Source organism: Culex quinquefasciatus, chromosome 2, assembly GCF_015732765.1.
Source record: "Culex quinquefasciatus strain JHB chromosome 2, VPISU_Cqui_1.0_pri_paternal, whole genome shotgun sequence".
NCBI lineage: Eukaryota > Metazoa > Arthropoda > Insecta > Diptera > Culicidae > Culex > Culex quinquefasciatus.
In genome coordinates, this window is record NC_051862.1 from 23,419,116 (window position 1) to 23,443,998 (window position 24,883).

The window sequence follows — 24,883 nt, forward strand, 5'->3', positions numbered from 1 at the left end:
ACTTTTTGTATCGAGGTTTTTAAGCGAAGATGGCGTTCGAATGGTGAACGCCCGAAATGTCAAAATCACGCAGTGGTACCAACATTACGGAACAAGTGTGCCATGGCATGACAGCCATATTTTTTTCTAATGTTGGTGCTACTGCGCGATTTTGACATTTCGGGCGTTCACCATTCGAGCGCCATCTTCGCTTAAAAACCTGGATTTAAAATAAAATATGCTTTAGTTTTTTAAATGCTTTTTAATCCTCTGAATCCTTAATTTTTAAGATTTTTTAAGTGTTGAGTTTTTTAATCAGTTATAATTCTTTAAAACTTTTTTTGAAATTTTGGTTTTCTTAATTTTTTTCAATTTCCCCTTTTTTATTTGGTCCTATAAACAAATGTAAACGTTGAGTGTATCCCTCTCACACTTGATGTCAAAGTCCAGCGGGATACACCCAATGTTTACATTTGTCTTTTTTTTAATTTTAAACATTTTTAAAACTATTTGAGTTTTTGCAATTTTTAAAAATATTCATCCTTTATATTTTCAAAATTTTGTTAAATTTTAAAAAGTCAAAAATTTTAATTTTTCAGAGTTTCAATAATTTTTGAGATTTTTTTTTAATAAACTAGGCCGATGCAAATATTTTTTAAAGTTTTTGTCCCTCGGCTCTGGCCGGAGTTGATGGGAGGGCAAAAAAAATGAAAAAACGAAACTATTGGCACTACGCCCCCCGGGGCATGGCCTTCCTCTAACGTGGGATTTCTGCTCCAGCGCCTCTGACGAGACAGGAGAAACCGGGACCGACGTTTTACTTCACCATCCGATAGAAGCTCAGTGGATAAGCCGGGAATCGAAACCCGCGTCTCATAGCATCATCGGTATCGGCAGCCGAAGCCGCTACCCCTGCGCCACGAGACCCCCGAAAACGAAAACAAAAATTTTAGCGAAAAAGAACTTTAGCGATAGTCGACATGGAAAATTTTCAAAAATTCAAAAGATTTTTAAATCAACCCAAACATGCTAAAAATGATTCTAAACGCAGGGGAATTAATTTTAAATAGATTTTAACTAATTGCACTTAAATTTTCATAAAAATAATGAAGTTTTTTGTAAAAATATTTTTTTGCCCCCTGATTTTTCGGGCCAACTTTGAAGGGAGGACAAAAACTTTAAATAAAATTTGTACCAGCCTGATAAGATTTGAAAAAAATATCAACTTTGGGATTTTTTTGAATTATATTTTATGTTTAATTTTTTCTATTATATATTTTTTAAATTATATTTTTTTATTTTATTAATTTATGATCATGATAATTTTTGTTTATTTTTTTAGGTTTTCTTCTTTTGACATATTGTTAATCAATTGAAGTTCTAGAATTAATTTTCTTCAATTCAGAGGTTTTTTTCAAAACCGTTTTAGGACTGCTGAACAACTGAATACAGCTCAGTTGGTTTATTCTTAATCTCAAGCAACTTATCGTTTCTAATCGCATTGCTCAAATTACCCTCAATGCACGTAACAGGTCTGCGTTGCCCATTTTTGCTGAATCTAACGGCCTTTAGCTTCAAATCTATATGCATCACCTTCTCGACCTTCATGGAACTTGGCCGCTGAGCCAGCAGCGTTTCGTTTGACTCCAGCGATCCCCCGTTGCTTATGTTGACCGTGATGAGGTATTCCTTCAGCTGACTCTTAAGCCGTTCGTTCTCCTCCAGCAGTTGCTGCTTCTCCTCCTGAAGACATGCGCAATCGATACGCGCCTTGTTGAATCTCATCCAGAAGTTTTCAAACTTTTTCGCTATACCGAACGTCTCCTTCTTGAACACGTCAAACTCCGTCGACGGTTCCTTTAGCTCATCCTCGTCCACTTCAAACATCTGCCTCTTCACTGCACTGTGAACAAACGGAAGCAGACTTTCGTTTTCCGTCTCAAACTTCTTGCAGAACGTCGCAATCTGGAGGATGGCGTTGCCTCGCTTGAGCAAATTTTGCAAATACTTGAGCGCTCCGTTACTACACACGGCCAGCTGTTTCAGCTTCTCCTCGTCCATCTTGAGTCCGATTTCCATTTCCTGCTTGACGTTCCGAACGCGTTCCTGCAGTTCCATCTTGGACTTTTGCAGCTGCTTCACGTTGAACTCGTGCTCATCTCGGATTGTCGTCAGCTTCAGTCGGAGGTTCGCTATCAAATCGCTCAGCCGTGCGACCTCCACGTAGTGGTTCTGGATGTGGCGCGTGTCATTCGAGTCCTGATCACGCAGTTTGCTGTACTCGTTGCGATACTCTTCCGTGTTGCGTAGATACGTGTTGAGCACCTTCTGAAACTCCTTCCACAGCTTTTCCATGTGACGTTCGCGCTCCTTTGTGATCATTTCCAGCTTCAAGATCATCTGTAAAATGCGATTTAATTATGAATTACATAATAGAACATTACAATACTCCAATTACGCGCTAAACCATGATCTACTTGAGTGACAACAAGTTGACACTGATTGTCCCACCGAGAGATCATCTCGCCCTATAAAACACCGATTCGTAACGATCACGGTCGCACAGTCAACGTTCCGCAACCGCTTTCAAGTGAGCTTCGCTCAGTGATGAGTGACTAACGCTTGGCATGAGTGCCATGGGAGATCGCCGCCGGGTGGTCCTGCTGTTCGTGCTGGTGGCATTGCTAGCCTTACTGCAGGACACCGCGGCACTCAAATGCCGCACCGAAGATGGACCGTCCAGCGACGAGGTGCGGAAGGTGATCCGGGTGTGCATGAAACAGATTACGACCGAAGCGGAGAACAAGAGCAGCGACGAGTACGAGGATTACGACTCATCGTACTCGGATACGGAGAGTGATGAGCAGGATGGTAAAAACGGTGCCAAGCAGAGTGAGGGATCGCATCGGAATGACGCGAGGGGTAAGAACAGTGATGGCGATAGGAACGGAGGATCGCGATCTTCCGGAAAGAACGATGATCGTCGTATGAGTGAGGGACGCAACCGGAAGAAGAGCAATGATCGAGACCAGGATTGGGACTACAATGGGCATGGGCCGGGTAGAAGAGGTGGTGATGGACGGAACCAGCAGAGCGGACGATACAAACGGCAGTACTACAACGATGGATCTCAAGGTGGTTACGGTTACAGCTATCAGCAAAACGATCGCTACAACCGCGATCGGGAGACCTTCATGAACCCTGGCGCTAACAACAGCTCAACCAACTCCTCCGAAAACCCGGAACGTGATCGAGCCTGCCTGATGCAGTGTTTCTTCCAGGAGATGAAAATGACCAACAGCGAAGGATTCCCGGACAAGCACAAGGTTCTCCACGTAGTCACCAAAGATCTGCGAGACCACGAGCTGAAGGACTTTTACATAGACTCTATCCAGGAGTGCTTCCACATGATCGGCATGGACAACAAACTCAAGGACAAGTGTGACTACTCGATGAAGTTCGTCACGTGTCTCGCTGAAAGGGGTCAAGCCAACTGCAACGATTGGGAAAACGAAGCGATTATGTTCTAGAAGTTAAGATTTAACCCGCACACGCAAGCAATACGCAATGTCCCTCCACACTGCACCCACAAGACAAATAAAAGAGCAACTTACCGAGTTCTTCAGCTCATCCTTCTTGGCCATGTGCTCCTCCTCGGCCTGCCGCCGATCGATCCTCGACTTTTCCGCCAATCCGTAAAACACGCACTCCAGCTCTTTTTGCAGCCCAAACTTCTTCGCCTTATAGTTCGCGATCTCCAAGTCGTAGTTCTCGATGATCTCCCGCTTCTCGACCTCGTACAGCTTCGTGAGAAAGCGCAACCGATCCGCGTGGACGCTCATGATCTTTTCGATCTTCTCCATGTGGGCGTGCAGCATGGTCGAGTAAATCTCCTCTGATTCGTCCAGATCGCAGAGGAGCCGGCGAATGATGCCGTTCTTGTTTTCGATGCACTCGGTGCACATCTTTTCCACCTGTTCGATCTCGTTGCGCATTTCCTTGCACTTTATGTTGCGCAAAATCGATCGCCACTCCTGGTTGATTTTGGCCAGGTTGAGCCTCGAAAAGGCATCCTCGCGCTTCAGTTTGTTCTGGTGGGGATAAATTTTGAGGAAAATATTTCTGGAGTTTGAAAAGGTCCAATAAACCAAAAAAAAGTTTTTTTTGAAAAGGTCCAATAAACCAAATTTTCAGTTTTTGCTTTTTGGGTGTTTTTTAATACCCCTGACTCAAGGCGGTTTCAAAAACACCCAAAAAGCAAAAACTGGAAATTTGGTTTATTGGACCTTTTCAAAAAAAAAAAAAACTCCAGATTTGAAATATCTAGATAGGAATCTCAGCAAGCTAAATAAAAATATGAGAGTACAAAATTCTTCATATCCGGACATTGAAGTTTTACATAATTGGTTCGTTCATATAAGCAATCATTAGAGTTATTCAAACATTCTGAATTTCAGAAATTCGAGCATCTCATCCCAAACATATTTTCCGTACAATTTTTTAGATCCACACAATTAAAACCAGTAATCGATGACGAAAACATAAATTTGAACCACCCTAGTCTCCATGCAGTTTTGGCAGCTATCCATAGAAAAGTGGTGTGAAAATATCTAAAAATCTGTACATTGGGATGGGGTTTTCTGATCAATTTGCTGTCTATAGGTAATATTGAGGATAATGCAAAAAAGTTTCCTTTTTTGTCCCCTATTAGATTCAAATGTCCATATTAGATTCAAATTATTTGATCGTAATTTCTCGATCCTCTATCCACAAAACCACGACTAACGATCGAGAAAATGTCGATATGTGTTCGAAGCGAAGCATCAATTAAATACAAATAAACAATATCAAAAAATAAAAAAATAAATTAAAAAAATGCCATGAAAAATTAAAATTATTTGCAGCGATCTTATTTAATATTTAAGTTTTTTTTTAGATTTTTAGATTTGGTACTATGTACCAAATAATTCAATGTTAAGTATTTTTTTATTCTTAAAATTTTTAGAATCTGCTTTTTTTTAAATTAAAAAATATAGCTTTTTAAAAAAGAAATATTTTTCTTTTAATCTTTCAAATCTTTAAATGATTTAAAATTATGTTTTTTTAAATTTTTTCTATCTTTATTTTTTATTGAATTTTTGAAATTACAAATTTTGATCGTAATTTCGGGATCCACGATCGAGATAAAAATTTAAATCGTAGAGAAAATTCTCGTATGTTTGGCAGGTTATGTACTCGCTCCTAACTCCATACAATTTGCTGATTTTCACAACTTATTTTGAAAATATTTTGATAGAAACTTACTTGCTCACTTCCTATTGAGCTATTTTTCATTCGTTTTCAGTTGAAAACGTTTTGACTTCCTCACCTCACTGAGGCAAGGCTATAAAATCACTCGAAATGAACTTCTTAAATACACCTCCTAGCCTACCTAGGTATACCTTCACTTATACCTATCGACTCAGAATCAAATTTTGAACAAATGTCTGTGAGGATGTGTGTAGACATGATTTTTTTTCCACACGATTATCTCAGAACTGGCTGAACCGATTTTGGCCGGATCCGCCTTATTCTGTTCGTTTTGGGGACCCTAATAAATTTTATTCTGTGTAGTGAAGTATTTTTAAAGTTATGCCATGAAAAAGTTTTTTGTAGCTACAAAAAGGGTGATTTTTGAATAAACTCTAAGGACGGGTATTTTTGCTTACGCGCGAGAGTCGCACCCCAATCAAACCGTTTTCCGCATGACGGGTTCATTCCGCTTCGAATTCCGCTTCGAAAATTGCTTCGAATTTTTCTAAGCGGATTATCTGATTGGGTTCCGCTTCGATTCCGTTTGAGCAATTTTTGTACAGGGGCGACACCTGCTGGTGTATGGTGGAACCTCGATGACATTTCGCCAATTTTCGCCGAAGCGGTTTTGTTGAACCAAACGTCAAAGTGTTAAGAAAAAAGAAAGCCCGAAACATGTTCAGGCCTGTCGCGTGTTTTTTTTTTGGAACGGAATGGGACTGGTGAGTAAAAATTATAGTTATCTTTCTAGTTTTCGATAATTCTTCAAACAATGAATTTATTTAGGTGTTTCGACGTTTTTCAAATCATAGTGCTCCGCTGGAAGACCTGGCCGACTTCCTGTACTCGCTGCTGGGTTACAAACGCACGATAAGTGCCTTTTCCCCTTATCCACCTGTTCCGGCCTCAAGGATTCGTGTGACCGTTTTAGGTCACGGCATGCCTTGGTGGTTCATGTTCCGGAAAGCCTGCTGCGGTTCAGATCATTCCGTACTGTCAACGGTAACGCTCTGGTGACATAACCTCAACTAAACTGATTTCAGAATTTTATCTCCTTTTCCATTTCCAGGTTCAAGATTCCAGTTCCAAGGTTCCAGTTTCAAGATGAATGTGAGAGCCCCATTTGGGAAGTGAGGCACTGGGTCCGGAAGTGGGACGCTGGTTGGCGGAAGACGAAACTGATAAGGACTTCCAGTGCGTTCACGAGCTTCACGAGCGGCCGGAATCAGCTGGTCTTAGTGATGACTGTGTCACCACTGGACCAGAGCAAGTTGAAGGCACTCCAAAGCGCCACAAATCGAGGAACGCCGTATACGAGCTCACCAGAGGAGATGTCAACGAGGCTGGTTGCTTCGACGAAGGCAGACCGAACGAAGCCATCAGCGCACGTGGTTCGACCGGCGAGGGTACGCCATGTGCACAAACAAGGAATGCAGGGCGGCCTAAAGGATGCCCCAATCAAGAGCCCGTTGGCAAGCGGCAAGTGGGACGACGAGGAACAGAGTGAATGGACGACGAGCGAGAACCGCGAGAACCAACCCAGCGGAAAAGAAACAGGCTTAAAGCATGGAGCGTGGCGTACGGTGAGAACTGAACTTTTTTATAAATCTTTTCCCCAAATAACGATTTACTATCTTTCAGAATACGTCAAAGATGGGCGGGTGTGGACGACAAATTGCGCCAGAAATTTCGAGCCTGAAAAACAAGCCAGTGTCAAACAACATCGCTCAATCAGCAAAGCGGACGCCAAGCTCAGGGATGCCACATTTGAAGATTTTCGAGCACAGGCTCAATGCTCAAACGTATTGTTTTGCCATGTTATTCGATGATTTTTAATTAAAATAATTACTCACGAAAAAGATAACTATGTTTTGCTTCTTTTGCCAAAAACAGATTTGTTAAATATTATTTTGCCATCAAGTTAAACTCATTTGCGTTTTTGTGATGTGCCCGAAAATCTTCAAAATCTGGCATGCCTGACCAAGCTCATCGAGAACGGCATTCGATCGAAGATGACGCAGGTGCAGGTTAAGACGCGATTCGTTGGTTTCTGAGAAGTCTGAGATGGTGAGAAAGCAGCTGAAGGCAACTTCAGGGCACAAATCAACGGTTCGCCCAGGTTTCTCAGATCTGGCAGAGTACCTTGAACCGGAGGACTTAAACGGAGCGCTCATCAATTCAATATTCCTTGGAATGAACATCCTAGACGAATCGGCTCGTGATCTTGACCGGATGCTAAGTGGTGTAGGCGAGTTGCCTTGGAGCTGGCAGACTCCCGCCGCAGCTCGACTCAACGGCGATTGGAATCTGTTAACAGAAAGGTAAGTTATGGTAGAGGATTTGACAACATTGATTTTTAACTCCGGTTTCCGTTTTAGGTTGAGCCCGTGGAGAAACGCATCGCATGCTGCTGATGTAACCGACCGAGGTGCAAAAAATCGTCGAGGATGTCTAGTACATCGGTTGTGCCACGTCGGGACTAAAGGACGATTCAGTGATCCTACCGGGTCGAGTGTCAGAATCACCAAATCCTGTACAAACAATCCAGCCTGTCCATTTAGTTTGACGACAGCGACAACCCCGAATCGGTCATGTGCCGTTCCTTTGAGGTGGCCATTCTTTCTGCCGGCGTTGAGAATCGGGAACCGCAGCTTTTGCACGTGGATCCGTACAAACGACGTCAAGACCATCAGGTCGAGCAGCGAGGGAGGGCAGTAGCAGCGAGGGAACCATTCCAAAAGAGCAGAAACCGGACTCACTCGTACATGCTGAGTCGGAACCGTCGGTGAACCAAGACGGCTGGTTGTGCCGTACATGGTCTGGATCGGCAAGTGACGTCTTCTAACATGTACCTCAACGAGACGCAGTAGAACAACAAGTCATGCGGCGCTGACAATCCGATGCCGTCGCCATCGGTCAGCAGGCATCGAGACGGCGTGGACAGGGTAAATAAGACAGGGACCGGAATCACCACTAATAATTTTTTATTTCTCAGTTTCTTACATTTTTAAGTTCTTAAATTCTAGAATTTGTAAATTCTAAAATTCTTCTCTTCCTTTTTTTCTCTTAACTTTTAACTCTTAATCATCTAATTTTTAACTTCTTAAAGCCTAAAATTTTAAATATCATGAAATTTTGAGCTTTTTGAGTTCTAAATTTTCAAAAATTCTTCAATTTTTATATTTATATTTTCTAAAACTTATGAATTTTTCATTTGTGAAACTTTTTAAATTTTAAATTTATTACTTCTTAAATTCTAAATTTCTTAAATTGTAGATTTTTTAGATTCAAAAATTCTAAAACCTTGAAATTTTTAAATCCCTTGCTTTTTATTTTCTTAAATTCGATATTAATTTTTAAATTCTGAAATTAAAAATTTATTTAACTTCTGAAATTCTTATTTTTTTTTATTCTTGAATTCCTTAAAAAACTGAAATTTAAAAAAAATCAGCTTATGAAATTCTTGATTTCTTTTTTTTAATTCTTAAATTCCTAAAAAATCTAAAAGTTTCGAATTCATTATTTCTAAAATTCTAAATCACTGAACTTTTTTTTATTCTAAAATGTTAAATTCTTAACTATTTAAATCCAAAAATTCTTAGTTCTAAATTAAAAAAAAACATAACTTCTCAACTTTATAATTTCTTAAAAACTGAAATTGTAAAATGCTTGGCTTCCTTACTCCTATTTTTTTTTAATTCTGATATTTAAAAAAATTAAAGTTCCTAATTTTTAATTTTCTTCTTGACTCCTTAAATTTTATCTTCTTAGCTGTTAAATGCTTGAATTCTATTTTCAGTTTTTAAATTTTCAACTTCTTGATTTTTTGAATTTTAAAATTTAATAAAATTCCTTATATTTTTAAATTCTTTGGTTTTTGAGTTCTTCAATTCTTTAACTCTTAACTTCATCATTTCATTCATTCATTATGAATTTTTAAAATAAAAAATAATCAAAATAAAATTTTTCAACTTTTGTTTTTTTTTGTATTTTTATATTTCTCTAATTCTTCAATTCTTACCATGGCTACACCTAAATTTTTGAAATTTTATCATTTTTAAATTGCGATTTTTTTTAGAATTCATGATTTCTGAAATTTTTAACTTCTTAAATATTTAACTTCTGAAATTCTTTACTGTTTCATTTTAGTTTCTAAAATCCTCAAATTATTAAAAAAAACATTACTTCTAAACATCTGAAATTTTAAAATTCTTTACTGTTTCAATTCTGAACATTTTCAAACTTTTTTTAATTCTTTGCTTCTTAAATTTAATTTTTTTTAGTTCCATACTCCTGCAGTTTCTAACTTCTTGAGTTTTAATAATCTTAATTTTTTTTATGTATATATTATTGTAATAGATGACTTATATTTTTAAATCCTCAGATTTTTTATTACCTGCTTTTAAAAAGGGGTTTTATATATGAATAATTACACTTTTCTAATAAGTTATTTTATTTTTATCTTTTCTTGTTCTGCGTTGCGACGAGTTCATCGGCATGGAGTACATTTATTTCTTGAACGTACCCGAAGCAACCAGGTCCCTGAGCATTCCTGGATAAATAAAGATCCAGTTCGGACAGGTAAGAATTTAATTATTTTAAAGATTTTACTATAATCTAAATATATTCTTCTCATTCAGGGCTTGTATGTGAATGAACCGACTAAGCAGGAAGAGAAGGAGCCGGTAAAAGATATCTACGTGATAAAGAGTCTGCTGTCAAATCGAAGGATAAAAGGTCACGACCGGTGAGATTGCACCTTCGCCAGAACCTAATTCTGTTGAAGGTACGGGTGCAATACCAGAGGCAGCTGCTCGGCACGCTGATGACGAACTCTGTCCCAAAAGCCACTGAGAACATAAGAATCACGTTCAACAACCAGGTGCTGCGAATCGTCCGTGAGCGTGGACCTACCTACGATATTCACCTCTACCAAACCTACCGGGGTCGTAACGTTTCCGGCCTGTACAGTAATGGCAAACCGGATCTCGATGCAGCCACCGCAGCAGGACTTCAACGTGCCGGTGCCGGCCTCAATGGTGGAACTCTCGTCCAGTCAGCTGATGCTCCTGACGAACGCCATTCAACTAAACGCTGCCTGGCCCAGAGCGGGTGACGGCAGGTCAGACGGGCCACACTCGCTGATTGTCGATTCCGCACCGTTGCTGTACGTGGAAAAGCTCTAGACGAGAGACGAGCAGAAGATCGACTCGCAAGTGCACCATTTGATGGTTTTACGCCGCGCCGGTCAAGAGCGCGTCAACACGGTTTGCAGCAGCAACAACATCCTCCGTAGGAACCGACCGCGTCGCGTACGAATATCCCAGGCGGACAAACGCTTCTCGTGGGCCCCGTCTGGATCGTCCTTGCACCACTACAGTGGCCAGCGGGAATCGGGCGCTGTGTACATGATTTCGTCATCGTCGTCCTCTTCCGCAGCAGCTGCCTAAACATAATAAGAAGTGGGGGCAGCATGTCGGGAGTAACGATAGTAGCCGCCTTGCCTCACGCTCACCCCAAGAACAGGTCGCGGTAGGCAGTAAACTCAAACCAACCGAGTTCACCGTTGACGCTGGTGAAGCACCGCTCGAGGTAAAATTCAAAGAGGTCTTCGTCAACACGCTGCTGCAGCACAATATGACCAAGAACGAGAATGGTCACTCCACGAAATCTACCGACATCCCTGTGTTCGTCGAGGTCAATTACGGTGGATGTCCCATCCCGAGCTACCCGTTCTGTGTGAACGTCTCAACGCCACTGGATCCGGAAATGTAGTCAGCGTTTGTGCCAGGTACCTTTCCATCTGAATTTATTTTCTATAACGATTTAACGGTTTTAAACCCTAAACATTTTCTAGGGACGCTGACAACGGTGCTTTTTCTACTTCATTATGTCATTATGAATGCCCCAACCGACCGGTGCTGTCCTGTAACATCTTCGATCCACGCTGTAACGAGATTCCGACCAAGCAGATGCCCAGTGACAACAGTGACATCTTCCGGATCATGTACACTCCGTTTGGAGCTTTTCGTCACACGATTAACATGCTTTACGACAGTGTCCCCGTGCCGGGATCGCCATTTTTCTTGAACGTCAAATCCGGATGTGATCCGTTGCGTTGTCGTAACTTCGGGCCAGAGCTGGACAAGGCCTGGACTAACAACCTGCTACCTTCACGGTGGATACTCGTAGTGCTGAAGCTGGTGGTCTTTCACCGTCATTCGGGACGGTTCGTGTGACGTACAGTAGGTGCATGCCAACTTATCTGGAGAGAACGAAACTACGATTTGATTTTCTGAGGAGCACATTCCTGGATCACCGTTCGGGATCGTCGTCACCGGACAAGGTCAAGGTTCACGGTCCCGGAATCTAACGAAGTCTATGAAGAAGTTCCGATCGATATAGGGGAAACGGAGTGCACTGAATTGCTATATATTATAGGGAAATATGTTTACTGTTAATCTTTCAAAATATATTAAAAACAAAGGGGAGCCGGGGTTGGGAAGCGTTTGATTTCATGATTAATTATAATTAAAACAAATAAAATTAGCTGTGAATGAAAAAAAAAGGTTGAATTATTAATTTTGGTTGAAGTTTGGTTCAACCAAAAAAAAAAGAAAACCAGAAAGAAGAAGAAGAAGCAGCTGTCAAAAGTAACCCGTCCATTCCGTTTCGATTCCGTTTGAATTCCGCTTGAACCGATTTGCGGCGAAAACTCAAACGGAACCGGTTGTTGCGTTTGAAACGGAATGCGGTTTAGAATCTTAAACGAACACTGTTTAGAATTCGAATCGAACTTTTTTCGCTCAAGCGGAATTCTAAACGGAATTCAAACGGAACGCTTTGAGTGGGACAGTATGCATATCGCCCGGTTGCCACATTGCTTAAGCAGTGTCTGCGGCACTTCTGGAAAAAGTCTGTATTAATTATGTTGCCAAATACTTCATTTTGTCTCTTTTGTCTCGACAAAGATTTACACAAACTTTTTACTGAAATATACAACTCATAAGACATTGTTTACTGAAACTCGGGGGACAGCATGCAATTCCATCGTGCACCTAATGTTGGCATATCAGCACTTTCAAATTCAATTACAGCCCCCCCCCCTTTCTCCTTTATTTTGAGAGTTGGTTAAAAAAGAATTGAAAATTTCTGTTCTGATAAAACAATAATTATAAAAAATAAATGAAAAAAAAATAAAATAAAATGAAAAAAATAATAATTTTATTAAAAAAAAACTTAAAATAATTTGTAAATACAACATAAAATACAACATAAATGTGAAGAAGGCACCAACCACCTTAAGGTGGATTAAGTAACGTTTTTTTATGAGCTGTAACTGAGCATAAAAGTGCTAATATGGCAACATTAGAGGCACGATGGAGTTAGATACTGTTCTTCTACAACTGTAAGTTATAATTTGTCGATGGTAGATAGAAATCATACATACACACTATATGGACATTACGATAGAAATTACGACGGAAAATTTCTACATTTCTGTACCAAGAATAACAGAACTGAAATGAGTGCTATAAAGTTTAAATTTTCAGCACTTTTATCGTATAGAACAATACTTTTCAAAATTATTTAGATCTTTGACAAGGCAAACGGTGAGTCGCCTAAACCCAGGCCTAAACACATAAAATATTTACTTTGGTATTAGGTTTTATTTATCATTTGAAAATCATTTCTTCAAGTACATACCTTCATAAAAGTGGCAATCAGTTGCTGCTTCCGGCGTCTAGCTTCCTCTTCCATGTCTGCCCGATGCTGGAGGTACCTGGCCCGTTCCTCCTCGGACATCTTGGCCAGTTTGTTCTTGTTTCCTCCCTTTTTCTTGCCCATTTTGAAATGTTTTAAAACGATTACTTTTCCGAATAATTAAATTGCACCAACTGACCAGCAAATGTGAACTAAATCCTCTAATTCTAGTTATTTCGTTTGTTAAACAAAAATTTTAAGTGGGGTGTTGCTGAGGAAACGGCTGGAAATTGGGGGAACCGTTCAACAGGTTCTGGAAACGTGCGTAGTGACCATGTTTAATCGATACGACTCGTGAAGCTTGTTAGCAATACATTTTAGTTTAAAGTAAAACCCACGCGATGGCGGACACAATTGAGGAAATATTCTCCGGTGATTCCGAGGAGGACATCGAAACCGTTAAAAATATGATCGAAAAAATCCGGCTGGAGATCATGGCTTACGGCGAGGGCGAGCATGACTCGTACGATCCGGAAAGTTTGCAAAAGGTTGAGTTTAACATTCAAATCAATCGGGTCACGTTGATCCTGCAGGAAATGAGTGAAACGTTGGAAGTGTTGTTCTGCTTGCCGGTGATCGTTCGTGACCAGGAGCTGATGGACAAGTACTTTGACGCCGGGGAACAGGACGTGCTGAGATTGTTGTGCAAGTACATGAAGACAAAGGATGACACCGGTGGGTCGGTTCCGGAAGTGGTCAATGTGGGATCATGTTTAGTTGATCAAGGTATTGGTTTATTTAAATAGATCTTCTTTTAGTTGGAAGATTTTCAATTCCATTCAACAAAGTTCATCGAACTGGTGGAGATGGTCTCCAACAAGGAACTCCACAAGGTCATCGCTGGTCATCTGAAGAACGTAACGTGTCCTTTTTAGTCATTTTTAGTAAGTTATTAACTAGCACTTAATTCCCGAAAAGCTACCCGGAGTGTACCGGAAGTTCCTGTCCAACATCCGCGAGTTTCGCAAGTTTACGATCACTAAAATGAAGATGACCGCGCAGAAGGACCTGGCCAAGGAGAAGATCCTGCACCGGATGTGGCAAACGAACGAGCGTAATATCAAGGAAATTGTCAAGATAGAGCAGGTGCTGCAGGAAAAGCAAACCTCGTTCCGGGCAGAGATTGAGGAGAAGACCGCCATCATTGAGCGGTACAAGGCCGAGATCAAGCAGCTGGAGCAGCAGAGCAAGCGCGAGATAAACGCATTCATGTGGGAAATTTGTTTTTACCATTTTTATTTTTTAATTATTCTTATTTTGAAATTATTCCAAACTCTATTTATGCATTTAGTTTTTTCTATTTCTGTCGTTTAAAATAAGCAAACAATTTATGTAAATCTTCTTATTATTATATTTTTCTCCTCACGCACAAAAATGTTTTGTAGAATCTGCTTGTACGCGGTTAGATTCAACAAAATATTTTGTATAATCAACAACTTTTTTTGCATCGAATCAACTCTCAAATTTTGTTGTGTCAAATCGGGGTACATTTTCTTTTCTTAGACATTTTTGATCAGGACAAAGTTGGCTGAGGCCTTTCCATTATTTAAAAAATATGTGTTTTTTCTGAGTGTTTGCTCAATTCGACGACATGTAAGGGGTCATCCATAATCTACATAGAACGTTTATATGATTTTTGAGGAGACTGAAAATGAAAACAGACTCGATTATTTGAAACCTCGATTATCCGAAGGTTTGTATGAGACTTCGGATAATCGAACCAAGACCAAAAACATTTTTTATGTTTTTTTTTTTATTTCTTACTTTAAACATCAAATTCGAGTTCTGCGACCCCAATCGCCTTTTAAATTGAAACATATCGATTACATTTTTTTTTACATTTTTTCAATATTTTATCATCGCCATTCTGGCCGCCACCTTGGATTCAAAAAATCTAAATCACACTGGATATTTTTTAGTTTTTTTAAAACACTTTTTTAAATTTATAGCTTGGCCGATATAAAAACGTTCATCATATACTATAGCTTAAATGTTGGCACTTTCTTCAATCTAAAACATAAGAAAGTTGTCAATATTTTGTTCACTAAAAACTGAAAACAATTATTAAAATGTTGGCTGTGCTTTTCACACTAGTTTCCGCACCTTGTACGTTAATTTGGTAATATCAAATTAAATTCATAATTTCATTAGAGAAAGCCTTCAATATAACGTCATCGATAACATTGAAAATCTCATTTTAAGTGAGGAATCGGACCAGAAAATGTTTCGCTACTTTGAACGCTCCGATCAACGCTACGAAGAACTTCAGAAGGAGGCACTGCTGAAAGCGAAGGAATACCAGCATACCCTGGACGAGGATCTCCGTGTTGAGAAGGAAAATCGACTCAAGAAAGCCAAGCTTACCCAGCAACTGAAACTGTTGCTCAACAAGTACGACAAGGACGCTGGCGAACGCACCAAGGAGTTGAACGCGTTGGACGACAATTTGAGAGCTCGCCAGGAGGAGTTTGACGAGTGGAAGAGAACGGTCTTCGATCCGCAGGAAAAGAAGTGAGTTGAAATTCAACGTGGCGACCAACATTGAAAAAAACCCGTTTTATCCTCGCAGATACTACGAAGCAATTGAGGAACGCAGGCTTGACGAGCTTCGAGCGCAACTGCAGCTGGTTCGAGCGTTCATGATGAGCAGAGCCGCCCGGGTTCTCCAACGGGCCTGGCGTTCCGTGGCCGAGAGGAAGCGCAAAATGCGGGGACGCCGTGGAGGACGCCGCGGAAAGGGCAAGAAGTAATCTATTTTGAAGTATTTCTCTTTATCGGAAATTGGCAGAAAAAAAACAATCCAAAAAATCAAACTAATCAAAAATTTACACAGTATTTTGAAAGTATTAATCCTTTTGCAGGAAGTAAATTCAGTAGTATTTATGGTTCCTTCTTTTGGGCAAGATTTTGGATGACTTTATCGTGATGGCATTCAATTTGATTTTATATGTAGGTGTTTTATGAGTGTGAAATGTTTTGACATGAAATTAAAACTTGATTTAGGTAGCATTGCTCTTTTATTCAATATATCACCAGATAATTCATAACTCGACACAAAAGAAAGAAATATAGTGTAATTTTCTAAAAAAAAATCAATGTAAACGTGTCGCTTTGATGTTTGCAATCGACGAACACTAACCGGCGGCATGCCTTCCGATCAACGATGATAGAGAAAGGACTGATTTTATGTAAACGAGAAAAAGGACGCCGAAAACGTGGCTCCGCTGGTAACTCTCGGTTAATGCTCAACTAAACAATTATTTAAATATTGTTTAAGTGCTGATTACTTACTGGTTTTAACTTAAAGTCATAAATATATGATTGCGTTTATTCGTGATTTCATTCCGCAAGAAAAGTTCACATTCATGGATTGCTACCTATTTTGTCCAGCCCCAAAAATCTCTCATTCCAAACTTCTACCGGAAGACTCAACTCAAGGTCAACCAGCAAAGAACTGTACATAATTTCCCTATTCTGAAGTTCCCTCTATTGGCGCCTATTTTTACGGTACATAGTCCTTTGCTCAATCTAGTTTCTACCCTCTAACGGCAATCTAACCTTAAGGCGTACATACGCAAAGCTACCCTTCCAGGAGCGTTCCCTAATTTTTAATCACAAATACACACACTACGACCAATGCGCATAGCGGAATCATCCCTCGCCATTCTTTAAGAACACAATGCGCATTTTAGATGCATTTTATGAAAAAAGGGTGCCGTTTGTTGCATCTGTGACCACGTTGTGCTGGTGAGAAAGTTCCAGAGGAAGGGGGAAAGTTCCAGGGGGGGGGGGGGGGAATTTACTGAAAGTTGAGAAATGCTCGGAAATTTAAAATCTTGCTTGTATGAACAACTTAAGATTATCAGAATAGGCAAAAATATTTTTTACGGATGTGAAATTTCATTCAAAAATTATCAAAATTTGTAATATAAAATTACAACCAATGTGCAATGCCTAAACTTTATGTTATTTTTTATGTAATTATTACAATCGTATTCACGTTTTATAAAAACCTACTTGTTAAACATAATCAGACATTAAATCACAACTACAGTTGAGGTGAGTGTGACTTGTACTGTACAGTAAATTCCAACGGTTTTCTACAACGTCAGAACAAAATGGCGTCGATTTGATGCGCATTTGTTTTAAACATAAAATTTTTGTTCTGATATTTTGCATCATTTAGAATTAGAAATTGAGGAATAACGAAATGATTGGTATTTTTCAATTAATCAGATTTATTTTCCAATTGATTAGAGAAACTTTAAAAACGATTCATTTTGTCAAATAATTAAATGAAATTTTTTAATGGAAGTTTGTTCCAATTGATTTGTTACAATTTATAAATTGAAGATAGTTAAAGATTCACAACCAAAATGTAGGCAGAGGTTTAAAAAAATTGATTTCAAATCGTTATGCAGATTGTTGACAACATTTACGAAATTATATTTTAATTGTTTTTTAACTTTATTTTTATTTTTATTTTTATTTATGATAAAGTCAGTATCACATCACTACGTTAGGTAAAAGAAAGTTAGCTTCTTCGTGGTAAAGCACATATCCTTGCTTCACGCGTATGTATGCGTTACGCGTAAGGAATGGCAGAAATATTTACACCGAGGGGTAGAAAATTTTCCCGCCAAGCCGGTGCGGTATAAAAGAGTCTATGTTGGCCACGGTCAGCATCAGTGTCGTATCGATGTTCAGTGTGTGAACTACTCGGAACAAGGATTACCTACCACCTCTAGAGGGAGACAACAATGGCTCGTACCAAGCAGACCGCCCGTAAATCCACCGGAGGAAAGGCCCCTCGGAAGCAGTTGGCCACCAAGGCTGCTCGTAAGAGTGCTCCCTCAACCGGTGGCGTCAAGAAGCCCCATCGTTATCGTCCCGGAACGGTCGCCCTGCGTGAAATCCGTCGCTACCAGAAGTCCACAGAGTTGCTGATCCGCAAGTTGCCCTTCCAGCGGCTGGTGCGTGAAATCGCCCAGGACTTCAAGACGGATCTGCGCTTCCAGAGTGCCGCCGTTGCTGCCCTGCAGGAAGCTAGCGAGGCGTACCTGGTCGGACTGTTTGAAGACACGAATCTGTGCGCTATTCACGCCAAGCGCGTCACCATTATGCCCAAGGACATCCAGCTGGCTCGACGCATCCGTGGAGAGCGTGCCTAAAGTGGAGCTTTCTTTTGTTATACCGGATCAACCCTTCCCAAACAACACAAAAGGTCCTTTTCAGGACCAGCCAAAAGAGTTCAAAAGAGTATGTTGCAGAAAAATAAATTCTACGATTTCACAACTCCGAAAAAAAATCCTTTCAATTAGTTATCGCAAATCGTTACACTTTTTCCCCCAATCAGACGAAGGATATTCCGAGACGCAATTAATTGCTATCCGACGCGCAAGCAAGGGTACAGTTGCGCCAAAACTTGCCCTATACGCTTCATATCGGGAGTTAGGGGAGGCGTCCTGTTTGTCCGTTAACATTTATGCTGCAGGCCAGGCGGACGCAGCATAAATGTTTTGGTTTGTGTGAAACACTCGCTCATGAGTCCTCCATGTGTTTGAGGAGCGATAATGAGTAATTTTCTGAGTGTTTGTAAGTAATTTTATTGTGATTTATTTTATTGCAACATTGTCTTTGCTGTACTCATGAATGCATTTTGAAAAGACAAATACAAAATGGTTAAATATAATTTTAATTTTAAAGTTAAGGCACTTGGTGACAATTAATGTTTTCAAAATGTATTGTTTATTTTATATTCTGAATCTCAGTGATACTTTTTAAATGCTTTATTTTTCAAACATTATCTAGTCGGCTTTTGTTTAAAATCTTATTAATAGATATCGAATGGCGCAAAATGTGAGCTTCTCAAATGCCGACGTAAACTTTCAAAAGCTAGATTTGTTTTTTTTTTTCAATTCAATCAATTTTTATTTGTTCTTTTGCTCAACCCGGCTCGATTTACATAGATAGTGATACAGAATTCTCTCTTCATCTAAATTTCAGTTTTTCGTACGTGTTGTACATGGTTGGTTTCTCATATAGTTTACATTTTGCATTTAAGATGCTCATGTTTGGTTTGAATTATCAAAATATCCTACCTAACTAAAAGCTAGATGTATTTATATCAGTATTCAGGAAACCCTTTTGGATGGAAGGGAGGTTTAGTATCAATTCAAATGCTCAGGAGTTTCCTTTTCAGCTTTGTTCTTTGTGTGATTTGGTGTACATTTTGCGGGATTTACGACCGACTGTTAAGTGAATTATTAAAAGCCTACCTACTTAACCTAACCTTAACCTAGGGGAATCAAAAACGAATGTTCCGAGCACCTCGATGTCGCTCACCGCACATCTTCTTTGAAATTTGGCCCGCTGGTTCTCGAAGCGCGCGTCAAGGGTCCCCACGCCCGCCAGCTGATGAACTTCGGTCGTTCTGGTCCAGAACGGGACGTTCAGGATCATTTTTAGCCACTTACTTTGTATCCGTTGGAGCCGATCTCGATGGGATTTCGCGCAGCTTCCCCAAACCGGCTGCGCATAGTCGATCATTGGACAGACGACGCTCTTAAAGACAGCGAGCTTGTTCTTCAGGGAGAGACGAGACCTCCTGTTGACTAGGGGGAACAGGGATCGTAGCAAGATGCTACACCTGGTCACCGTCTTGTCGACTTGCTCCCTGAAGAGAAGCTTGCTGTCGATGGATAGTCCGAGGTAAGTCACCACCTTGGACCACTCAATGGTGTTGCCCTCGAGCTTGATTTTGACGTCCGCTGCCGGGATGAATTTGTGCGATCCAGAGTCGGTTGAAGCCGATCACGATGTCTTCGATACCTGTTTGTTTCGTCGGACGAGCTTCACGGCCGGAAAACTGCTGCTCCAGGAAGAAGAAGTTTCGAGTGTGATCAGAGAAGCTGACCCTAATTATTTCAGATAGAGCTGATACTTCCTTCGGTAGATGTTACGGAGTTTGACAAGCTTCTCAATGGTGGGGTCGATTTGCACTGACTCATGTTTGCCTCCACCGCTCTCGACATCGCCGGCTGGGCCACCCTCAATAGCAGCGATGATTTCTTCAACGTTCACCAGCTGCCTGTCAAAGTGGATGTTTAATACTTGATCGACTGACAAACGACGCTTTTATAGACAGCAAGCTTATTCTTCCTGATGCGTAAACATGGAACCTAACATAGCATTACAACTGGTTACTGTCTTGTTGAAGAGGAGCTTACTGCCCATGGATAGCCCAAAGTAAATTTTACTTTAATCATTTTTATTTCATGTTTTGAGGGTTTAAAACTTCTGCGTTACATTGCTTTAATTTGATGTTTTGCATTTGAGGAATGCAATTATTTAACATTAAATATTAAAGTATCCTACCTATCAAAACCCAAAATTATTGTAAAGTATAACCTAGACCTATTTAACCCTAAAAAGGTTGCGATTCAATTCAATGCTGCTTAAAGTACATTTAGTTTTGAAATTTCGATGATGCATATACCGACGGTTGTTTCAAGAATTCATATCCATAAACTTAATATTTCTAAAACATTAAAATATACAGTGATTTTTATTTTCAAACATAACTCTTTACTCATGCTGTTGGTAGCCCTTAAAAGGGCTGATTTTTTTTATTTTTTTAGTCAATATGGTCGCGGAACACATTTGCCAGAAATAGTGTGTCCGCACATCCAGTTTCTCTAGCCGCACTCTTGCACCAAGAATCTCCTCGGCTGTCTTGTCCCTTTACGAAGTGATTCTTCGGGAATTGCAATTTCGCTCACAGCAATCAACGATTTACGTTTTCTTCGGCCTTCCGCGCTTGCCCTTCGTTGGTGTACCGGAAGCGTCATCCGCCGGTTTCGCATCCGCGATAGCCTTCTTGAACTTCCCAATCTTACCGGCCGGTTTAGCCGGCGAAGACTTTCCGTACGGCAGCTGGACGTAATTCTCCGGTGCGGCACGCTTGGTGACCACAGCCACTTTGAAGGGTTTCAGTCTGAAGCGTCCTTGGCCACCATTCGCTTGAACTCGGATGATATCTCCTGAATCCACTTTGGCCAGAATTGCCTTCTTGATTCGGACACTCAGTCGCTGGGGGTCCACCCCGTAGGCTTCATCCATGAATCGCTTGATGGCTTGCAGTGTGATTCCCTTACGGTCTTCGAGCGTCTCCATCGCTTCTATGATCATATCGGCGATCGGAGGATTGTCACGGCCGACCGGCTTGGATTTACCCTTTGGACGACCAGGACCGCGCGGAACCTTTACCTTGGGCTGCTTGGGCGCCTTGGGGGCCTTCTCCTTCTTGGGTCTTCCCCTGCCTTTGGCTTTCGCGGGAGATGGTGACTCCTGTTCATCCTCCTCGATAGTCTCGGGTTCCGGGCTGGACCGGTCTTCTGCTGTTTCCGATGTAGCGGCCATTTGCAATGTTGTTGTTTACGATATCACTCTAACCACACTCAACTTTTCAATGCTAAGTATTCCACATGGAAAACGCGTTCAAGGCTAGCCGAAATAGGTACTTGAATGTTGCGTCCGTGTTAGGGAAAACGGGTGTTGCATTTTGTGATGGTAATTGTAGAATTTCGGAGAAAGTGGTGAAATAAATTACTGCTTTAATTGGAATTTAGTGGGATTACATGAGTAGGATTTGTTCGGAAATTGTCTTAATAAATAAATACAAAATAAATTAATTGTAATAAATGTTCCTAACTTGACTGATGCAAATGAGACGAGAACAAAGGCAAAAATAAGTTAACAAATTTATGGAATATTATTTTTGCTACTGCAGTCGGTTTACACTTATAATCCGTTATCTACCTGTTGTTTTGCAAACATAATGCTTTGCAGGTTCATGCATTTTAACTTTTAAATAGTAGGTAGTTAGATAAAACCTTGATCATTACCCCAGCAATTGATAGATACTAGAGCTTTTCTGAGGATGGATAAGCATTAAGATAGCTGAAATTATTTCGCCTATATTAAGTTTATTCCAGCTTTTGGACATTCAAAGTGGTCAAGAAGGTTCATTTCATCTTTGATTGTGGGTGTGTTTATTTAATGATTTCAAGTTTAGGTACATGTTGCGGGATTTATAGCCGTTTTTGAAGCAAATTATTGAAATAAGCCTACCTAATTTAATCTAGAACAATGCGGATCACCTCAATGTCAGTTTTTATTCTGTTTAAATTGATTTTTATTAGTCTTTGTTGTTGTTTACATGTTTTTAAAGGTCAAGTTATACATTGTTTAACAATTTTCATCTTTGGAATATCCTTTTGTTTATCAGTGATAAATGTGTGCTTTGTGAGGTTGTGTTGTACTGTTAGTATCTGTTTGTTTTTATTTGATAACCTAATTAAAAGAATTTGATAACCTAGGTAGCCAACGCTCGGATGAGCGGTTGCGCTCAGGAACAGCCTATCCAGCGAGTCCTCGATTCGCTGCTCGACGGTCTTGCAGTTCGCGATGCGGTGCAGGTCTCTGGTTCTGGTGTCATAGGGGACGTCCAGTATCATCCTTAGAAGCCGGTTCTGGACCACCTGTACATTTGCCCCACACTGCCATAGCGTAGTTCACGACCGGGGCTATCACTGACTTCAGGAGAGCTAGCTTGTTTCGTTGGGAGAGACGCGACCTCCTTGCGATCAGCGGATACAGCGCCTTCAGCATCTGCCTTTCAGCGAGTCTGTTAGGTTCGGTAGCTTGCAGTCAAACATCACCCCAAGGTAGATGACCTCTTGCAGCCACGGAACAATACAGCCGTTGACACCCACGTAGCAGTCGGGTGGCGGATAGTAGCTGGCGACAGTCGGTGTCTTCGACTTATTAACCTTGATTTTCCAGCTGGCCAGGTACGCGACGTAGGTGGACACACCCTGCTGGAGCCGGAACCGGTAGTGGGCTGGTGTCCTACCGTTGGCAATGATCGTGCTATCGTCGGCATATAGCGCTAGCTTACAGTCCGCTGGAAGCGGAGGCACATCCGTAGTAAAGAGTAGGTACAGGATTGGGCCGATAAGGCTACATTGCGGCACACCCGCCGCGACGTCCTGTACTTCTGAGACGGCCCCCGAAAGATGCAGTCGAAACTTGCGCTCCTCGGCATCCTCGTAGCTGATGGATGCCAGAGGTATCCACATTGTAGAGCTGCAGGCCCAGGATGCTGCCTTGAGGAACTCCAGTTGGACAACCGTACGGGTTTGATACAGACCTCCCGATTCAGAATTAAGCGGTTCTCCTATCCAGGAACGTTGAACTGCATCAGCTTGTGCACAAGCCCATCGTGCCAGACATGGTCAAATGCCTTCTCAAAGTCAATCAGCGGTGGTCTTCAACAGCGGTGTCGATGTCGTCACTGTTCAATTGCTTCCAGTTTACGTGGTGCTGGACTCCCGGGTGACTGATGACAATGTCGATAATCCAGCATGCACCCGTCCTCGGAACCCGCGTTGGCAGGTCGAACCGCAATATAGATCTTCATCAATTTAGGCCTCAGGACGACAGTGTTCTTCAAAATCGAACCTAGACGGTTATGGCGACTTTCGTGTGGTCGAGTTCTCATCTTGTGCGTACAATCAAAGTAGGGGAAATTCTCATATGTTTGGCAGGTTAAGCACTCGCTCCTAATTCCGTCCAATTTGCTGATTTTCACTATTTAAACAACTAATTTTGCAAAACTTTTGATGGAAACTTGCTTGCTCACTTCTTATTGAGCTATTTATCACTCGATTTCAGTTGAAAACGCTTTTAACCTTCGGGAAGTCGCGTGTTTTCGCCTTTCTTACAAGTGACCTTACAAACTGTGTACAAAGTACACGTACGCGACCTCCGGTGGGTTAATGAGATTTAATTGAATGTCAAAGTTCTGACCTGCCAACATTAGAGGCACGCTGGAATTAGATGCTGTTCCCCTAATGAGAAATTTTGCCGCAAAAAAAGGAATTAGGCTTCATCCATGGGGTCGAAGGCTGTACAAGCTCCATACAAACATTATAAAATTTGTATGAAAAATTTGTTACGAGTGGGGGGAGGGGGTCTAAAATCCTTTTTTTTGCGTTACGTAATAAAAGAACGCTCTCTTGTTGGTAAGTTTATGGCAGGTTATTTTGCGGCAACGAACTCCGAAGCCGAAAATAGGCAATCAAACGTCAAAATTACCCGCCACTAGAGGGCGCTGAAACTTGGGGTGATGTTTTCATTATAACCTACAGCGAGTAAGTTGGTTTCAAATTTGAAATTGTTTTATTTCATCATAAAATCGACATTAATAGCAAATTATACCATTTTCAGGTAAGAAATAAATAGCTTAATTGATATAAACGAAAATATTTCTGTGATGGCCGATTTAACCTGTTCATTATCTGATTCAAAATAAGGGAATGTTTTAATCAACCAAAACTTAACTAATCAATTGAGAATGTAGATTATTCAAGTGGACAAATATTTGTTAAAGTCACTTCTACCATAAAAGCAAAGCTCAGCTTGAAAAATTGTAATTGGAATGATTTTCAAAATTTGCAATCTAACCTCATTCTCGCGTTTTCAATCCAGATCTCAGAATTTTCAATGAAAAAGGCAACTTAGCAAAAAAATCAAAAAGTCAATCGATAGAACTTTTTATTTTTTACCTCCTGTTTACTTTATTTTATTCCAAAAGATCAATTTTCTTTTAAAAGACCTTAAAATAGTTTTCACTCGCCTTTACACTTATCGCGCAAAAACGTAAACGTAACCTTGCACCAAAGTTCTCCTACTCGAATGTAGGTGGCGAATCGAGTTTTTAGCTTTGGTTTTGGGGGCCTATAGAGAATAGGTATATTTTCACTACTCAGAAATGAGTAAATGT

General features: G+C 40.6%; 7 protein-coding genes across 9 annotated transcripts; 5 read left to right on the forward strand and 2 right to left on the reverse strand.

Moving 5' to 3' along the window:
* Positions 1-1,311: 1,311 nt before the first annotated feature.
* LOC6042922 (dynein regulatory complex subunit 2) lies at positions 1,312-13,187 on the reverse strand. Its single transcript, XM_038252037.1, has 3 exons — positions 12,979-13,187; positions 3,594-4,070; positions 1,312-2,379 (listed from the first exon to the last, which is right to left on the reverse strand). Exons 1-3 carry the CDS (start codon positions 13,117-13,119, stop codon positions 1,405-1,407), a joined length of 1,593 nt encoding a protein of 530 aa, XP_038107965.1. The 5' UTR covers positions 13,120-13,187; the 3' UTR covers positions 1,312-1,404.
* On the forward strand, positions 2,528-3,599 carry LOC6042923 (general odorant-binding protein 71). The gene has a single exon (XM_038252038.1). The coding sequence runs from the start codon at positions 2,607-2,609 to the stop codon at positions 3,507-3,509; it is 903 nt and encodes a 300-aa protein (XP_038107966.1). The 5' UTR covers positions 2,528-2,606; the 3' UTR covers positions 3,510-3,599.
* LOC119766705 lies at positions 6,408-7,168 on the forward strand. Its single transcript, XM_038252040.1, has 2 exons — positions 6,408-6,854; positions 6,913-7,168. The coding sequence occupies exons 1-2, from the start codon at positions 6,513-6,515 to the stop codon at positions 7,105-7,107; spliced, it is 537 nt and encodes a 178-aa protein (XP_038107968.1). The 5' UTR covers positions 6,408-6,512; the 3' UTR covers positions 7,108-7,168.
* LOC6039296 (filamin-A) lies at positions 9,641-11,839 on the forward strand. 2 transcript variants are annotated; one of them, XM_038252042.1, is made up of 3 exons: positions 9,641-9,852; positions 9,912-11,062; positions 11,129-11,839. In XM_038252042.1, exons 2-3 carry the CDS (start codon positions 10,983-10,985, stop codon positions 11,508-11,510), a joined length of 462 nt encoding a protein of 153 aa, XP_038107970.1. In that variant the 5' UTR covers positions 9,641-9,852; positions 9,912-10,982; the 3' UTR covers positions 11,511-11,839. The 2 variants fall into 2 exon arrangements, with proteins under 2 accessions (XP_038107970.1, XP_038107969.1); XM_038252041.1 differs by having other exon boundaries at positions 9,641-11,062.
* A 149-nt stretch (positions 13,188-13,336) lies between the features above and the next one.
* On the forward strand, positions 13,337-16,041 carry LOC6042921 (dynein regulatory complex protein 9). 2 transcript variants are annotated; one of them, XM_038258344.1, is made up of 6 exons: positions 13,337-13,736; positions 13,794-13,892; positions 13,954-14,246; positions 15,238-15,546; positions 15,605-15,781; positions 15,897-16,041. In XM_038258344.1, exons 1-6 carry the CDS (start codon positions 13,377-13,379, stop codon positions 15,901-15,903), a joined length of 1,245 nt encoding a protein of 414 aa, XP_038114272.1. In that variant the 5' UTR covers positions 13,337-13,376; the 3' UTR covers positions 15,904-16,041. The 2 variants fall into 2 exon arrangements, with proteins under 2 accessions (XP_038114272.1, XP_038114273.1); XM_038258345.1 differs by lacking the exon at positions 15,897-16,041 and having other exon boundaries at positions 15,605-15,785.
* Positions 16,042-17,736: 1,695 nt separating this feature from the next.
* LOC6042920 (histone H3.3A) lies at positions 17,737-18,289 on the forward strand. Its single transcript, XM_038255922.1, has one exon. The coding sequence runs from the start codon at positions 17,796-17,798 to the stop codon at positions 18,204-18,206; it is 411 nt and encodes a 136-aa protein (XP_038111850.1). The 5' UTR covers positions 17,737-17,795; the 3' UTR covers positions 18,207-18,289.
* A 2,540-nt stretch (positions 18,290-20,829) lies between these two features.
* On the reverse strand, positions 20,830-21,456 carry LOC6042919 (histone H1, orphon). The gene has a single exon (XM_001870824.2). It carries the CDS (start codon positions 21,454-21,456, stop codon positions 20,830-20,832), a length of 627 nt encoding a protein of 208 aa, XP_001870859.2.
* Between the last annotated feature and the right edge of the window lie 3,427 nt (positions 21,457-24,883).

Coding starts and splice junctions, on each gene's coding strand:
- LOC6042921 (XM_038258344.1), top strand. CDS start 13,377: ATGGCGGACACAATTGAGGAAATATTCTCCGGTGATTCCGAGGAGGAC. Junction 13,893..13,953: donor TCGCTGGTCATCTGAAGAAC/GTAACGTGTCCT, acceptor ATTCCCGAAAAG/CTACCCGGAGTGTACCGGAA. Junction 14,247..15,237: donor CGCGAGATAAACGCATTCAT/GTGGGAAATTTG, acceptor TCTCATTTTAAG/TGAGGAATCGGACCAGAAAA.
- LOC119766705 (XM_038252040.1), top strand. CDS start 6,513: ATGACTGTGTCACCACTGGACCAGAGCAAGTTGAAGGCACTCCAAAGC. Junction 6,855..6,912: donor AGCATGGAGCGTGGCGTACG/GTGAGAACTGAA, acceptor ACTATCTTTCAG/AATACGTCAAAGATGGGCGG.
- LOC6042923 (XM_038252038.1), top strand. CDS start 2,607: ATGAGTGCCATGGGAGATCGCCGCCGGGTGGTCCTGCTGTTCGTGCTG.
- LOC6042922 (XM_038252037.1), bottom strand. CDS start 13,119: ATGGGCAAGAAAAAGGGAGGAAACAAGAACAAACTGGCCAAGATGTCC. Junction 4,071..12,978: donor TGATTGCCACTTTTATGAAG/GTATGTACTTGA, acceptor TATCCCCACCAG/AACAAACTGAAGCGCGAGGA. Junction 2,380..3,593: donor AGGATGAGCTGAAGAACTCG/GTAAGTTGCTCT, acceptor CGCATTTTACAG/ATGATCTTGAAGCTGGAAAT.
- LOC6042919 (XM_001870824.2), bottom strand. CDS start 21,456: ATGGCCGCTACATCGGAAACAGCAGAAGACCGGTCCAGCCCGGAACCC.
- LOC6039296 (XM_038252041.1), top strand. CDS start 10,983: ATGTCCCATCCCGAGCTACCCGTTCTGTGTGAACGTCTCAACGCCACT. Junction 11,063..11,128: donor GTAGTCAGCGTTTGTGCCAG/GTACCTTTCCAT, acceptor AACATTTTCTAG/GGACGCTGACAACGGTGCTT.
- LOC6042920 (XM_038255922.1), top strand. CDS start 17,796: ATGGCTCGTACCAAGCAGACCGCCCGTAAATCCACCGGAGGAAAGGCC.